Genomic DNA, 17,134 nt, shown 5'->3' with positions numbered 1-17,134 from the left:
ATTTTTTGGTATTATCAAGATTATCTTATTACTTTTTGAGTAAAGAACTAATTATTTTGGAGTGCGTCAGTATCCTTTCAACAAGTGTCTCTATTTAGAATTGAATCATTGATTTTTTGATCATCCTGATAATCTAATGTAACATACTGTTGAAGATTGAGATTGAAAAAAATTGAGGATTAAGGTTCCTAGGTGATGTTAATGTACTTTTGAGATGGTGTAAGATGAGAAAAAATAGATTTTTATTTTTTATTTGCAGAATAGTAACTTACCATAATATTATTGTTATCAATAAGCATTTTAATATAACATTGAGTATATTTTTTATCCAACTTTTATCACACACAATACTAATATGTATTTAACTAAAAAAACTTACTCACATTAGTAAACCTCATTCTTAAATTAACATATATGGGGGAAACAAATACTAATTTACTTATAGATTAAAAATTAAGAAATCAATAACATATTGGGATGTCTTAAAATATATAACTAATAATTAGAAGCACCTCAAAATTTATTGAAGTGTGATACTCATTCAAGGCTCACTAATCATATTTGGTGCAACCTTATTAACAAATTTACATATTTTTCTTATATTTTATTTATTTTATATCTTAACCAAATATAATAAACTTGATGGTTTATTTTTCTGACCCTTCAATAATTTATAGTCTCATACATCTCTTTCTGCCCCAATCCCCATGCTCCTTCCATGTGCAAACGAATCTCGTGAACCTGTCAAGTGAGCCAACAAAGATGACCAATACATCATACATTAATGAGATCTGATATTCTACTTTTTTGTGTTTCATTGTGTTCCAATACAATAGAATATTGATATATACTTAAAAAAAATTAAAAAATATAAATAAATTTTTTATACTACTTAATATAATATGATTAATTTAAGATATGAGAAGAAGAAACTTTGTGACAGATAATGCTAATTTCATACATGCATCTTAATGATGTAACTACTGTGGATGCGCCACTTTTCTTTGACTTTCAACAATTCTAAACTACTTTATATCCTATCTATTAAAATAGGTGGAAGAGAATATATTGACTAATTTTTTTAATACTACATATTTTAAATTATTTTTAAATAAAGTCTCAATAAAATCAAGTGGAAAAAATAGAATCCAAACTCCTTTACACCTCAAAATTTACCTTAAAAAATGACAAAAGAAAGCTCTTCTTATGAGAGTAAAATGATCTAATCTATCTTTTCTCTAGGAACATTATTAAAATAATTTAAATTTTATTATTTTCTGTTTTTGTTTCGTTATCATTCCATAACACTCTTAATGTTGTCCCAAACCCTATTCCAGACCAATTCTATTATGCCATGTCAATTAAAAAAAATTGAATATTCATAACTTTATATCAATTTTGCTTTATTGTGATTGGTTAGGGACGTGATTGGGGACGGGGACATGGTGGGAGACTAGATAAAGTTTTTGATACAATTATAAGACATGAAATAAGAGGATCTATCCCACTTTCACAAATATCTCTCTTCTTGAAAGATGGTAAAGGAAACTTCAAACTCTTTCTCCAATCTCTCACTCTTTATTTCAACCACCCTTCTCTTATTCCAACTAACCTATTCCATTAACCATCACCAACCATGTTCACCTTCTTCTTGTGGCAAAATTCATAACATAACTTATCCATTCAGACTCAAATCTGATCCAATCCATTGTGGTGACTCAAGATACGAATTAGAATGCAATAACAACAACAACTCAACACTGTTATTATTACCTCTCTTCTCAGCAAAATACATTGTTCAACACATCGATTACAACGCATACAAAATCATCTTAACCGATCCTGGTGTAGTTCAAGATTCTACTTGCTCCTTCATTCCACGTTATTTCTTATCATACACCAGTTTTAAAACCATTATTGGTCCTGATGATTTTGGTTCAGAACCGTTTACTAACCCTAGTTATCTATATAGAGTGGGTTACTTCAACTGCACTAATCCGGTTACTATTAACGATGATTATGATCTTAAATATGTTAAAGTTGATGTGAGTAATTGCACTGAGTATGGAAACAATGAACATGTTTATGTTGTTTTGGAAACAACGTTGTTTGATTATCGCGTGAGTGATATTAGGGTTGGGTGTAGCCTTAAGGTGGCTACGTTGGCGGGTACGAGGTTGTCGGAGATTGGAAACGACAACGTTTCGTATGATGAGATAAGAAGAGTGGTGGCTGAAGGGTTTGAGGTTTCATGGTTTGCGATTGTGTGTGAAGATGAATGTGGAAAAGGGGTTGATTGTGAAGTTGTTGATGAAAAAAGTGGACAAGTCAAATGTGATAAGCGATATTGTCATTATGCTTATCATACAACTGATAAATGTGGTATGAGATTTATTTTCCGTTTTTTTTCCCGTAAATCTATCCATCGTTAGTTTAAAGTTTTCTACATTATCAACATATTATTCAATATTGACATGTATTATTTTTGCTTTATATATGAATGGTGGATGATTCACTAATAGTATAAAAATACTTATACTGTCAGTGTAGACCTGTTAAATCTTTTTATTTTTGTGATAGATATTTATGTTTAGTTACTTTTTTTGATCACTTAATCCTCTGCTCTGATGTGAATGATGAGAGTAAAATGTTAATAATAGAATATATTAGATGTAGTATTGAAACGATGAGTTAGCTTTTAGGTATTCTAGAGATGTATGAATGAAACTATTAAAAGTGAAGGAGAGTAGATCAAATGAAGTTTAACCAGACACCTAGGAGAAGAAGAGGGAGTTGAAGAAAAATCTTACACGAAACAATATGGAAAATGTGTGTAACTGTTTATATAGGTAGCCAAAACTACTTTGATTTGAAACTTTTCTTTGAGAATAATTACTTTTTGCTATGAATATATTTGTAAGTTATGTTATTACACAACATCTATATTTGTCGAAAATGGCAATTTAATTACTTTTCTCTACTTTTTTTTTATAGCGGGTAACTCGCAAGCCTAGTCTACTTATATTCGGGATAGACAAAACATGATATTTTTTACATGAACATGCTCGCGTCTGCCTAATTTAAATGGGCATTGCACAAACACGGGTTAGGTGGACACAGGGTCGCATTTTACAAATGCGACTATTTATCGACAAAACAAATTATTATCGATGTTCCACATGTATCTTTTAATTTGTTTCTTAAATTCTAGCTAATCCTATTGTTCTATGGTGTTTTAGGATTTTTGCAACAGATCATTGGTTATACTGCAGGTTAGGATTCATTCCCTTTTCCTCTGTTATTTCAAAATTTCACACTCAACTTTCTCATCTCTTTGATTACTTCAACTTATGTGCATCATTTGCTGAATTTACCTAGTGTTTTTTTTTCAGCTTATCTCAGAGGCATTATAATTGGTAAGAATATTTTATATAATCTCAAAAAAATTATATATTTCAACATGCAAGTATGCAACTTTTTCTAACACTTATAATAACCCATGCAGGAATATACAGTAGAATATCATTTAGCACCAGATTATTGGACAACCCTGTTGGTCTACACTATTTTGATGCAGGAACATATATAGGAAGAAATATTCTACCATCTTTTGTTGCAATCAGATATTTGTTTGGAGTTGCATTTTTTCTTCTCTTAATGATTTTTAAATGGCGAAGAAGACATTTATCAATGTATGAAAACATTGAAAATTTTCTGCTAGACAACAACAACCTTAATCCCATAAGGTATGAGTACAAAGAAATCAAGAAAATGAGTGGTGGTTTCAATGTGAAATTGGGTCAAGGAGGTTTTGGTTCTGTTTACAAAGGAAAACTACGTAGTGGGGTTGATGTAGCAATAAAAATGTTGAGTAAATTCAATCCTAATGGACAAGACTTTATCAATGAAGTTGCTACAATTGGAAGAATACATCATGTTAATGTGGTGCGTCTTGTTGGGTATTGTGTTGAAGGTAAAAAACGTGCTCTTGTTTATGAATTTATGCCTAATGGGTCATTGGATAAGTATATATTTTCTAAAGAAGAAAGTAGTGTACATTTGAGTTATGCAAAAATATATGAAATATCTCTAGGTATAGCTCATGGTATTGAATATTTACATCAAGGTTGTGATATGCAAATTTTGCATTTTGATATCAAGCCTCATAATATTCTTCTAGATGAAAACTTTATCCCTAAAGTTTCGGATTTTGGACTTGCAAGACTATATCCTTTAGATGGTAGCATTGCTCCTTTAACTCAAGCTAGAGGAACTTTGGGTTACATGGCTCCGGAATTGTTCTATAAAAACATTGGAGGATTGTCTTATAAGGTTGATGTGTATAGTTTTGGAATGTTGTTGATGGAAATGACAAGTAAGAGGAAGAACTCAAATCCTCATGCAGAGCATTCAAGCCAAGCTTACTTCCCCTTTTGGATACATGATCGATTTCTTGAGGAAAAAGATATCGAAATCGAAAATGCCTCGGATGAGGATAATGATGTAGCGAAAAGGATGTTCTTGGTTGCTCTTTGGTGTATACAATTGAAACCAAGTGATCGCCCTTCAATGAGCAAGGTAGTTGAGATGCTTGAAGGTAAAACTAAAAGCCTTGAAATGCCTCCAAGGCCTTCATACTATCCACAAGAAAAGTTTCAACATGATGATGACGATAATGATGATTTCAACTCTAACCAAACATCATGGAGTGGTTCCTCAAGTTTTGATGGTCATCATGGCCAAACCATAACTAATCATCAAGAGAGTAGTGCTAGAGAAATAGAGACATAGGAACATCTTCAACAACTTATTCTTATCCTATTTTTATTGAAATAAGAAATTCTTCTCTCATTTGCTATGTTAGAATTCTTATTTCTTAAGAATACTATTTGTATAAGAACAATCTTGTGCTTGTTGACTCCAAAAGTAGAAGGAAAGATAGAGAAATCATGTAAGGTAGGTTGTATGAACCAAATAATAATAAGAATGATGTTTTTTGGTACTATTAAAGATATCTTTTCACCTTGTTGGGTAAAGAACTAATTTATTTCAATGTTCGTTGTTGTTTCTCCTAACAAGTGTCGCTCCCAAGAACCGAACCCCCAACCTTAGGGATCCAATGTTGTCTTACACCAATAGACCAATGTCTTGTTAGTTATAAAAATAATGTTTGTCATTGTGAGAAAAACGTATAGAAATGAGCTAACATGCTATGATCCGGTCTTTAACAATTCCTTACTTCATTATTAATTTTAATTTTTTGACTTTATTTTCCAAGTGTATTCTATTTCATTTTTTTTTAGAAATTATAATATGATGAAAGGTTAAAGTTATAGCCATGAGAAGAATCACCAAAATTGACCATCACCATCATCCAAACCCTTCACGAACATCAATAATATTCACAATTTCCAATTAAATCCTCTTCTCAAAGGACTTCACAAAAGCATATTATAATACCGTGCGGAGCCTCCAACCATCAGAGAATCTCATTGTTACTAGATGTGAGAATAACGATGAGTCTCAAGCAAAATATTACGTTTTGAATTAAAACCTTAAGACATAATTCCATGACCATTTTTCATTTATTGAAAGTTTTCTTACTCAAATACTTTATATCTTATGTGTGACTTTACATTTTAATAAAACCAACAAAAAAAAAACTTTTAAATGTGACAATGAGCACATCTCTATTCACAATTGAGTTTATGAGTTGTAACTTGTAAGATAAACAATAAGAATCTTTGTCCTAATGTTCAGTAAAAATCTAAGCTGTTGTAACTTAAAGGAAAAACATAGCATAGCCCCACGTATAAAATTGAGTATAAAATAATTTTTTTGTGCCTTATAATATCTTTCACTTCTTTGATTGTATTTAAGTTATTGCTTTGATGACTTTTCTGTTCAGATTCTCAATTTCTTCAATTTAACTTATAATATCTCATGCATGGTTATATTGTTTTATAAAAAATGCATTGATTCTTATTCTTTTTTGTAATGCATCATAACCAAATTAAGAACCTAGAAAAATATTTGTGCTTGTTTGTTTATATTTAGAACATAAACAAACAATGCATAGATTCAATAGGGGTTGAAATATAAACAATTATCTGAACAAATGCATTCATTCTATGAGGTTGAAATAAGTCATAGCATCTAGCAACTAGCATGAATATTGCTATAATGGATGGAACACTTCATATTACTTGTATATTTGTTTTTGGTTTAACCATAATCCTACCTAATTCATATAAAATAATTCCTTCATCTAGAGATAACAATGATACTCGAACTTGCAGGTACTTGTAAACAATACTTATAATAGGTCTGGTTCGTATTTTTGGATCTACGGTAATTGTGATTCGAGATTTTGAGACTCATTGTTGGATAGATCTGAGTTCGAGTAATGAAGTATCCAAACCTGTTATTTTTTTCTAAAACTATATATCACAATATAATTGAAATATCTTGTTAATCATAACTGTAATGTTATGTTATTAATTCATAATTATAATATCGTATTAATTGATAAAATGATTGAATCGCTAAATAGTGATGTTATGTTTTAATGCATATAACGTAATGTTATGACGGTTGAAAAAATCTTACTAAATAATTTTTCATCATAATGTTAAAGTTGTTTGTTATGCTTGTTTGATAAAATGAGTTATGTTTAATAGTGAATTTAAATTGTGTTTAAAACTTTAAATTATATTTTATAAAAAAATTTCTTATTGATTATCTAAATAACATATAATATTGTAGAAACAAATAATTGTATAAATTGCTCGCAATTATTTTTAGTATTTTTTAATTTACGGGTACTCACAGATCCACTAGATATCCAATACAGTGACCCATAGATAGTAGACCTAACGAATATGATCACAGATCCAAGGTTAGTCTGAGTTCAAAAGTATATCAATATGACCAATCCAAATAATGTACTACTCAACCGGTACTATTTAGATTTAAAAAAAAGCTATAACAATTTTTTTTAGTTTCCCACATCCTCGTCGAGCTGGGAACATTAATAGGCCGTGAGGCTAACTCTCTCGTCGAACCCGAGACATTAATTAAGAGGAATCAAACGTGTACCACTTGAACCAACGCATGTTGTTGGTAAGCTATAACAAATTAAAATCAAGTTTTGAATTTCTAAAAAAACATTAAACAAATGCACATTTTTTGACGCACCCATTTTTTCAAAAATCATGGTCCCATTTCGCAATTTCCAACAAATCGAAGGACCTCCATTTCCAAATAAACAAAAAGAAGAAACAACAAGACGATAAGAAAAAGAAAGAAGAAGAAAAACGATTGTTATGGTGGTTTTGAGGTAATAACAATGGAGAGAGAAAAGGAGAGAGAAATAGAGCTTGAAAGTGCAATGTACACTAACTGTTTGATATTAGGTTTAGATCCTTCAATTATTGGAATCGGATCTTCAAATTCAACTCCTCGTGTTGGTCTTTTCCGTCATTCAAACCCTAAATTAGGCGAACAGCTTCTCTATTTTATCCTCTCCTCCCTTCGTGGCCCAATTCAATCCGCCAAGGTATTTTTCATTCTCGCAATTTCGGTTGTAGAGTGCAATTTAAAATACTAATACTCGATTGATTATTTGTAACCGTTTTTTGTGTGTTTTTGTTTGGATCTTTCAGGATTTTGATAAGGTTTGGCCGATTTTTGATTCAGCGCAATCACGCGATTTTCGTAAGGTATTGATTGGTTGGATTTAAATTAGTTTTGGTTTTTTTGTGTGGTTTTTTTTTTTGAATGGTTGGGTATGATTTTGAATGGTGATTGAATGTGTTTGGTAGGTTGTGCAAAGGATTATTAGCGAGCTCGAGTCGCAGGATGCACTTCCAAGGAGCAATTCGAGAGTTTCTTCACTTGCTACTTGTTGTGGACCTAGGTTGGTAGTAGTGTTATCAATGCCTAATTGTGTTCAGTGTTGTGGTTCTAACTTCTATCATAGTTTTATTTACTCATAGGTAGTTTACCTTTTTTAGCTTATCAATAGAGTAAATGCCCTAATTCATCCCCTAAGAACAGATGTATTCCCTGGTTTAGTACTTGAGAAAATAAAAATCTGAATTTGGTCCTTGAGAATCTCAAATGCTGGTCGAATTAGTCTTCTCATGGACAAACGTTAGGGATTTTGAATGGTATTTGAGATTTTAGTGGGACATGTTTTTTTTCCAGGGGTGAAATTGTTGGTAACAAGAGTGGACAATTTCACATGTCATTGAAATTCATGGACATGTGGTATTTTCCGAAGCTTAAGAATCAGTGTTTTTTTATTAGAATAGGATAAGGTAATTCATGTGCTAAGATTTTAAATTTAATTTAATATATACATGTCAATGCAGATTTGTTGAGCTTCTATGGCAACTTTCCATGCATGCTTTAGTAGAGGTTCATAGGCGGACATTTACTGCTGATGTAGCTTCTAACCCATTGCCTGCACCATTGACCGATGTGGCATTCTCGCATGCAGCTACTCTACTTCCAGTTACAAAGGTATCACTGATAATCCATCAAGAAAATTTGAGCAAAGGATGACAAATGACTATCGTTATGTGCATGTGTTACTGTTGTCAAAACAGTTATGACTTATGAGGTGTTGGCTTGTTTACTGTAGAATGAGATGAATCTCAGTCTCAAATGTTGTGATCCCTCCTATCTGGACAGTTGTCATGTTTATGTAAATGGTTTTTATGTCTTGAGTCCTTTGGTGTGCTGCAAAACATCAGTATCACATTTACTTTGACTGTCACCTTGAGTTCTGTACTTCATTGTCATATTGGCCATAGTGGTTCCAGAAAATAATTTTGATTTTGTTTTTTATTTATTTAATTTCTCTCTTGTTCTTTTGTTCATAACATCATTTGGTCTTAAGTAACTTAATTGAGTCTGTTGTCCGAAACAGGCAAAAATAGCCCTTGAGAGAAGGAAGTTTCTTAAAAATGCAGAAATGGCTGTACAACGGCAGGGTATGTGGTCGAATTTGGCTCATGAAATGACTGCTGAGTTTCGTAGCTTATGTGCTGAAGAGGTATATCAATAACTGAATGCTATTTGGCAAATTTAGATATATAATGTCTTATCCCTTCTTATCAAGAATATTCCCTGTGCATTTGTCTGTTAAGCAATTAAAATTTAAAACTTGAATCCAGGCTTATTTGCAACAAGAGCTTGAAAAACTGCATGACTTGAGAAATAAAGTGAAGTTGGAAGGAGAAGTCTGGGACGACCTTGTATCCAGTTCAAGTCAGAATTCCCATTTAGTTTCCAAGGCTACTCGCCTATGGGATTCATTATTAGCTCGTAAAAGTAAGTGCAAAGATTTATACACTGCATGCTCTTCGCGTGTGTCTAATTGATTATGTAATTTTAGCATCCTTGTTTTTAAGTTCGTTAAGTGGGACAAGATGATTAGTTATAAGTTTCTAGGGATGGCATTTGTTTTATAACCGTGTACAACTATTAACAACTTAACTTCTGCTCTTCTTACATGTCATCTATCCTACACATACCATTTTCTCAGGTATATAGCTGTGTAAATTAATAGGAATAAAAATACTGGATTGTACTTTCTCTGGTATTCATCTGAAAAAATGCTGAAAAACAACTACTCAGACAATTGGAAAACAGAAGGTAACCCAAAGAGAAAAAGAAACAGTGATAGAATGGTCATTGAGATTAATGAGCACTCCACCCCTAGGCCAAAGCCTTCCCACTCCAATTATAATTTTCCTCATTTCCCCTCACGTTCCAGCCCCTCCCCCATATCATTTCCTCCATCATTCTCCAATTCCCTTCTTCTAGTCCCCTTATGCCAGTTGTCCAGTTTGGTTACTCATTTTTCCCCTATCGCTTCCAACTGACTCATCCTCATGCCCTTGTTTTATATTTCCCTCCTTGCCCCTTTCTTCTCTTCTCCTTCCCCATACCACTAGTAGGCCTTTACTGCTTTTAGGCCCATTTTTCATCTTCTTCCCTCTCCTATACACATGGGTCATAATAAGCTTTCAAAGTCATTTTTTGGTTCTAATTTTAGTTATGGTAATTAAGTTTTTCCACCAAATGAGTGTTGGTGACAAAGCATTGATATTGGCCTTTTCAATTATAAAGGCATTAAGGTGTCTCCCAACCACCTAGAATCCTCGTTTGTTTTGATGAAAAGCTGTTGAGTAAAAGAGACTAGCTAATAATGATATTGAGTTTTAATAATATTAATGCACAGGTCAACATGAAGTTCTAGCATCTGGCCCTATTGAGGACTTGATAGCTCATCGGGAACATAGGTAATGTAATGATGTAGCTTGATTTACCTTTCCAATATCTGTGGCAGTAATAGTACTAACTCACTTTTTAACACAAATTTTAGGTATCGTATCTCCGGGTCATCTTTGCTTGCAGCAATGGACCAGAGTTCTCAGCTGGGCGATTTGCCTTCTGTACACATGGATAGCAAAGAGGAGAGTGATGCATCACATTTTAGCAATGAAGCATTGACAAGACTGGATGATAGAAATGGAAGAGCCCACCAAACGGTTGATGTTGCAGAGGTTATACGACGATGGACACATGCTTTGCAACGCATCCATAAACAAGCGCTTCATCTGGTATGCACTTTATAATCTTTCCCTTAAGGAGGGTTCTGCTCTTATGTTTCCTTTTTTTCATCGTTATCCATGGATTTTGGCTGACAATGATTCTGCTCTGTAAGATGCATTGATGTTCGAAATTGTTGCCTGGGTTTGATACCCATATATGATATATGTACCTCCTACAAGTTTTGCAATAACCAAAAGACTTTTGTTATGCTCTGTCAAATATCTTGATATTTGTCAAGCCCTTGGGCGTCCCATCATCATTATTTACTAGCTAGCATTTTTCTTTGGTCAAGTTTAATAGGTTATATTTCTACCCGAAGACCCAGGAGAATTATAAGACTCCAAATTTTTTCTGAAGATATTAATGTATATTTGATGTTAAATGTTTAAATCCAACTCGTGTCACTTGAACTAAATACTTGCCAATTGGATTTATCATTGCAATTCTATTTTATTTCTCATTTCTCTACTTCATGGTTATTTTCTTTATTTTCAATTAAGAACTACAATGACCAGTGAGTTGATTCATGTCATATAACATTATTAGTCGTATTTGATTATTACATATAAAAACTTCTAACCATGCTATGATTTGCAGGGAAAAGCAAATGATGGAGAGGGTCCGGATATATTGCGCAGTGCACAAGAAGGCAGTTCAAGTGGCCATGCTGAGTCTCTATCTGCAACCCTTGCAGAACATCAGCAACATTTGGCTAGCTTTCAGGTAAGGAATTCATACATATTTAAAATCTTCAAGTCCCTACCACTGTCGAAGTGCTTCAAACGCAGCTTCTTTTCTATTTGCCATTTGCTTTTGATGGAGTTTTTTAGATCACCTCTACCATATTTAGTTTTTCCTTATGCTAGGACATGATTTTGGACACTACTTAGTCGACCTTTGCAAACTCATGCAGAAAGTTACATTGATTTAATAGAAACATTACTTTGCGTTATTTTTTTTGGGGGGGGTGTTTTGAGAATTTTTAGCAAACAATGCATCTATGAATTTCTGCATTTTTCTCGTTGGAAGTGTTGATGGACAGTGGATTGCGTCTTCCTTCAAGAAGCAAGCAGTCCAACACCTTATCATTTGCCTAGTTTGTTGATAGATGTGTATCTAAATGTTATAAGACCGTTATTTATGATAAACTCATTCATGCAAGGTCTAGCATAGAGCCATGGATAAGTAAAATACCAGCTAGCTTTGTCCTTTGATATTTAGTAAATATGACTGGCAATATAAAAAGCTAAACATTTATTGTGTCATGGAGGAGTTACATAACTTGTATTCATTACCTGCTGGTTCTACTCTGGATATTGATATATCATAGTTGAATCTGTCTTTGGTCTCTCTTTCCTCCTTACGGCTATATAGAAAGCAAGAGATTTAATGTGCTGTGGAGGAGTTACATAGCTTGCATCAATATCTTGCTGGTTGTACTCTGAATATTGATAATCTGACATGTCATATTTTGAATCTGTCTTTGGTCTTTCCCCCCCCCGGCAATAAAGAAAGCAAGAAATATGTTCTGCGGTCGAGTAGTTACATAACTTTTATCATCTACCCCCAGGTTCCACTCTTAAATATTGATATATCGTAGTTTGAATCTTCCTTTGCTCTCTCTTCCCCTTTTCTTTATAGGGGGGTTGTGCATCTTATACTTAGCTGATCTTTAATTTTTGTTAGATCCGTCTCTCTCCAGGAGTTTCACATTGTTGTACTTTTCACTTGCAGGTGCTTATTAACCAACTCAAGGACGTTGCTCCAGCAATAAAGAAGTCCATATCAGAGTGTACAGAAAAGGTGAACTGCATAACCTCCACTTTACCTCCAATTACCAGGCATCACAGTCAGTCAACTTCACCTAGCCAGGCACATAGTAATGGGAGGATGGTAATTTACCCTTTTTAGTATGATTTTATTGTCGCTTCTTCAGTTCCTTCACAATACGGGATCTGATTTTGCACAATTTGTATTATTCAGGACAATAGCACTGATGATGTTGGTGAGGTGACTTCAAGAATATCTAATGTTCAGATTGACAAAGCTTCTGTTAGTCCTGCCACTTTAAAACTTCCTCAATTATTTAGCTTGACTCCGTCTTCTGGAAAAGCTGGAAACGTACAAAGACGACATGGTATTGTTCATCAAACAAGCCAAACAGAAAGTCTTCCTGACAGCAAATCTTTAGGTTCTCCTTCAAGTACTCAAGTAGCAAATTCAGCAGAAGGTATGCCATGTCTTCTCTAATTTTAGGGGAGTTGGTCTTTGACATAGTTTTAGAACCTCTTTGACCAAGTAGTTAGAACTTCAATCCTTGCCACTCGTATTCTTCATTATTCAATTAAATTTTATCACAAGGTAAAGTGAACTTGTGCATTTTTGCATGCTTTAAGCCCAAACGGCTCTTGCATGAGGTAGTGTGCAAGAGATGTAAAATCATTAGCTGAAGCTTTTAAGTTGGGCTTTGACATGTTAATGCTTCTCTGGGGGAATTTCATCTGTATGTTAGAAACAAAGTGACTGTTAATTGCTCTATTTTGTAGATGATGATAGTTCCTATATCCAAAATCTAAAAAGGTCTGTAAGAGAAGCAGCACTGTCATTGCGCTCATGCAATTCAGAGTCATCACGAGATAGTCGCTCTGATGGAAGTTCTGAGCACTTCTTTGCCCCTCTTTCAGAAACTGGTTTTTCTCATTTAGATGCAGAAAAAAAGGCAGCTTCTTTAAGGAGAAAAAGGTTATTTGTATCTCAAATGGATGATTCCTTGCTTGAGAATCATGCCTCTGATGGTTATGGAGAGAGAAAGTTTGATGAGCTTCCTGATATGTTGAATGAGTTGGGAAGACTTTCTGATTTTGACAATGGGTTTCTGTCGTATACTGGTTCAAATGCAACTTCTGATGCACAACAGTCAATTTATGATTTTGAGGATGCACAGGATCAAGTCTTCTCTCCACCTATGCTAATTGACTCGTCACTTTTAGCAGATACATTTGAAGATTTGCTGGGTATGTTGAGATTGCAACAAGCTGTTTTGGCTATCATAATTTGTATTTCAGTTATTTTTTAGCATCTGAAGGTTGATAAAAAAATTGATAGTCAGTTATTTTAACGGGTAGGGGAGAGTGTTGTTGCCAGGGTTTGAACCCAGACACATGCTTAATGTCCGGTAACTCTACCAACTAGCTAACTCTTGGGCACTCTAATAGTTGTTAAATGTTTGGTACTTTGAAATATCATGCAGGGTAAGGGAGTGTTTTTCTTTTCTTTGACTGGACCTGTGAGTACGAAATATTTTGGAATTGATCTTGTAAACTGGCATTCTTTTTTTAGACATGCAAAGGGTTTGCCATGCTTTGTTGCATTATTCTGTAACCTAAGGTTAAGGTTTTTCTTTTTGTTATGTTAGTGAGAATAGCTTCACCTCTTCTTTAGTAATTTTCTCTTCTGTTCTTACAGTATTGCTTTTCTTATAAACATATCAGCTCCTAGCTACTTCTTACAACCTCTTATACTAATAATATTTCTTTTTATACTGGAATCTTGTAAATTTAGCAGCTCTTGACTTCTTACATGCTGGTAATTTAATTATGAATTCTGTTGTTGCAGCCCCCCTTTCAGAGACTGAAACAGCCTTGATGGAGCACTGAAACCTATTATAGAGGAAATCGGATGATCGATGTAGTGCATCGCCATCTATCCTTTTGGTGGGATATTCACCTCTTCACCTTGTGTAACACGACGCTTTTATGATTTCTGTTCTTCTTGTTTGGTATATTTTCACCATTCGATTTGATCTGCCGATGCCCAACTGCTGGGAGGAAATTCCCGAGGATCCTTGTGTTCTTCACTATTGAATGATGATTTACTTTGGGATGGAGATATGCTAAAATCCAAATGCAATCTGAGTTGAGGGTGAAGTTATCTTCAACAAAGTAGTTGCAGATTGTACTTGCATTTGCTTTCAGATTTTCATCCACTTGAGGAGTAAACTGACATCTCAACTGGTCCGATCGAAAAATATGGTGGATATGGTAATGCAGTTCTGGGTTTTCTGCGGCAAATTTGTCATATGTTTTTAGTCAATTGTGATGAATCCTTGGAGTGCAATTTATTTATATATTTTACTGTTCTGTTTCACATAAATTAGGTCTTGTATCTTAGCAAAATATCAAGAATGAAAATTTAGATTGTTTTCTTGTACTGTTCAGTGACGTACATTGTTCCTTCTTTTCAATGTGATTGTGATTTCCAATACTTTGTGCACATAACTGATTAGTGGAATTTGATTATTTGATGTAATTTCTTGGGTTCACTACTTGTTTGTTTTATTTAGCATATATTTGTTTTCTGTGCTTATGTTGGCAGAGACTCAGTAAAGACAGAACTGGAATTTTGCATTCTTGGAGTTTTATGGTGATAATATTTGAGTGAACCCCATTTCTACAAGAAGATAGAGGCCAAGAAAATTTGTGGGAAAAATCAATTAGGTATCAAGTCTTTGTCAACCAACACAATTTATGTATAAAATTATAGAGTTGTTTGATTTATGTCGCCGATCTCTTCTATTAGTACAAAGGCTCGACTGTAGTAATTGTCAAAAAATTAAATGAAGAATACTATTATCTCTTATTTTATTATAGGAGATTTTTATTTAAATTTTTAAGGTTTAGTAGGTTGATATTTTTAAAATGAATTGTATGAAAATAATAATATACAAAACATATTTTCCACGATTATTGTATGACTATTTTGTTTTCGTACGAGTTATATACATATTGCATTTATGGAGAATGGTATTTTTATAGTTTCATCTTACTATTACAACAAGAATATAATATATACATCGAAAAAAGAGCAAAACATTAATAAATTATTTTCTTAGGAATGACTCCTTTTGATGGTTTTTTGAAACTTGAAAAGATATGAGAACATGTACCAACAAGATTGTTGGTCTAGTGATGTAAGGTCTCACCAGATCGTTCCTCGTAAAAGACAAAAATGTCAAAGGTTCGACCACTAATAATGACACTTTGTTAGGAAAGCAATTACATATCGTGAAAATGATTAATTTCTTACTCAATGTGAGAAGATCCCTTTGTTAATACTAAAAAAACATAAGAACATATTATTCCCATATTCACATTCCTAAAAATAACTCAATCCCTTCAAACAAACACCTCCTAATAAGCAACTTTATAAGAATATGAACATGTTTGGAGCTAGTGTATATTAGGGTATGAAGATGTATGTAAGTTGGATATGACAATAGTTTTATTCATTCTTACTACTTGGGCAAAATCAAATGGTGAATGTAACATTTGTTGATAATGTTACCTTGCATTTTCATAATGTAAACTGCAATAAGTTTCACTTTGAAGTATAAACTCTAATAATTGGAGATTGGAATTCAAGTCTCTAATGATATTGTTTACTAAACCATCAAAAATATCTTCTCTCGTTCAGCCCTTGCAATTTTATTACTATATCATCTATCATTTATTTTTAGTTATTATTAACTCTTCAAACAAAATAGTTCATATAAATGATAAATAATATAAATGATACAATAACTGTATGTAAATTTTTACATTTTCAATACACTCTTTCTCAATCCAAATTTTGGCTTAATCCTAGTCACACCTAAAGACTAAGTCTTCAATTTTGAGGAAGACAACAAATATTTTCTTACGATCTTTCACATCAAATATTAAATAATTATTTTAATCCTATCATGTTATACATATTACATATATCATATGATTAACTGCTTTTAATTTTGTAAATTTTGATTAATATATGTAAGTACATTGTAAGTGTAATATCTATACATTATCATTATAAAAATTTATATATAATTAGTATAATAATTACCATTAATTTTTTTTTTGAAAAGTCAATAGTAATTAAATATAAATAATGATGATATAATAATAATTTATAAAATTCTTACAATGAGTGTTTAGGAAAATCATACTCACACATATAGATTGAAGTAGGATAATACTACTTATTGAATATTGGCTAAGAACTATAGAGAAAATATAATACAAAAAATGATATCGATAATTTAATATGGTTTGACAATTTGCTTACGTTCACGACTGAAGAGCAACAAGAATATTCCAATATGATAAAAAGAATTACAAGTGTTTCACTCATTTCTCAAAACCCAAGTCCCTCACTCAAGTATTTCTCACAAGAGCATTGTTATATCCTCCTATTAAATCCTCTTATTAATCTTCCTATCCACAAAAAAATGACACGTGTTACTTGTAATCCAATCATTAATAATTAAAATATCTTATTGTGACACATGTCATCTTCTTGTGGATAGGAGATACAGTAGGAAGATATATCATTTTCCTTCTCAGAATATTAAAACAAGAGAGCAAGAAGAGAGTATATGCACTAAGTTAAGTACCTATAATGACTTGAAACACTCTCATTTATAGTCAAAGTTCTTGAAGATTATGTGACCAAATGAAAAGACCATTGATAT

At 32.8% G+C, this 17,134-nt stretch overlaps 2 protein-coding genes across 3 annotated transcripts; both read left to right on the top strand.

Annotated features, from left to right (window-relative positions):
- Positions 1,490-4,927, top strand: LOC109336527 (LEAF RUST 10 DISEASE-RESISTANCE LOCUS RECEPTOR-LIKE PROTEIN KINASE-like 2.1). Its single transcript, XM_019573185.1, has 5 exons — positions 1,490-2,382; positions 3,240-3,272; positions 3,393-3,416; positions 3,506-4,809; positions 4,851-4,927. Exons 1-4 carry the CDS (start codon positions 1,536-1,538, stop codon positions 4,789-4,791), a joined length of 2,190 nt encoding a protein of 729 aa, XP_019428730.1. The 5' UTR covers positions 1,490-1,535; the 3' UTR covers positions 4,792-4,809; positions 4,851-4,927.
- Positions 7,198-14,934, top strand: LOC109336416 (AUGMIN subunit 6-like). 2 transcript variants are annotated; one of them, XM_019573002.1, is made up of 13 exons: positions 7,198-7,558; positions 7,665-7,721; positions 7,824-7,918; positions 8,376-8,526; positions 8,936-9,061; positions 9,183-9,339; positions 10,253-10,313; positions 10,397-10,634; positions 11,224-11,349; positions 12,361-12,519; positions 12,610-12,856; positions 13,173-13,640; positions 14,242-14,934. In XM_019573002.1, the coding sequence occupies exons 1-13, from the start codon at positions 7,349-7,351 to the stop codon at positions 14,280-14,282; spliced, it is 2,136 nt and encodes a 711-aa protein (XP_019428547.1). In that variant the 5' UTR covers positions 7,198-7,348; the 3' UTR covers positions 14,283-14,934. The 2 variants fall into 2 exon arrangements, with proteins under 2 accessions (XP_019428547.1, XP_019428548.1); XM_019573003.1 differs by lacking the exons at positions 7,198-7,558; positions 7,665-7,721; positions 7,824-7,918 and adding an exon at positions 8,250-8,271.

This window comes from Lupinus angustifolius, chromosome LG20, assembly GCF_001865875.1.
Source record: "Lupinus angustifolius cultivar Tanjil chromosome LG20, LupAngTanjil_v1.0, whole genome shotgun sequence".
Classification (NCBI taxonomy): domain Eukaryota; kingdom Viridiplantae; phylum Streptophyta; class Magnoliopsida; order Fabales; family Fabaceae; genus Lupinus; species Lupinus angustifolius.
This window is presented reverse-complemented; position numbering and strand designations above follow the sequence as displayed.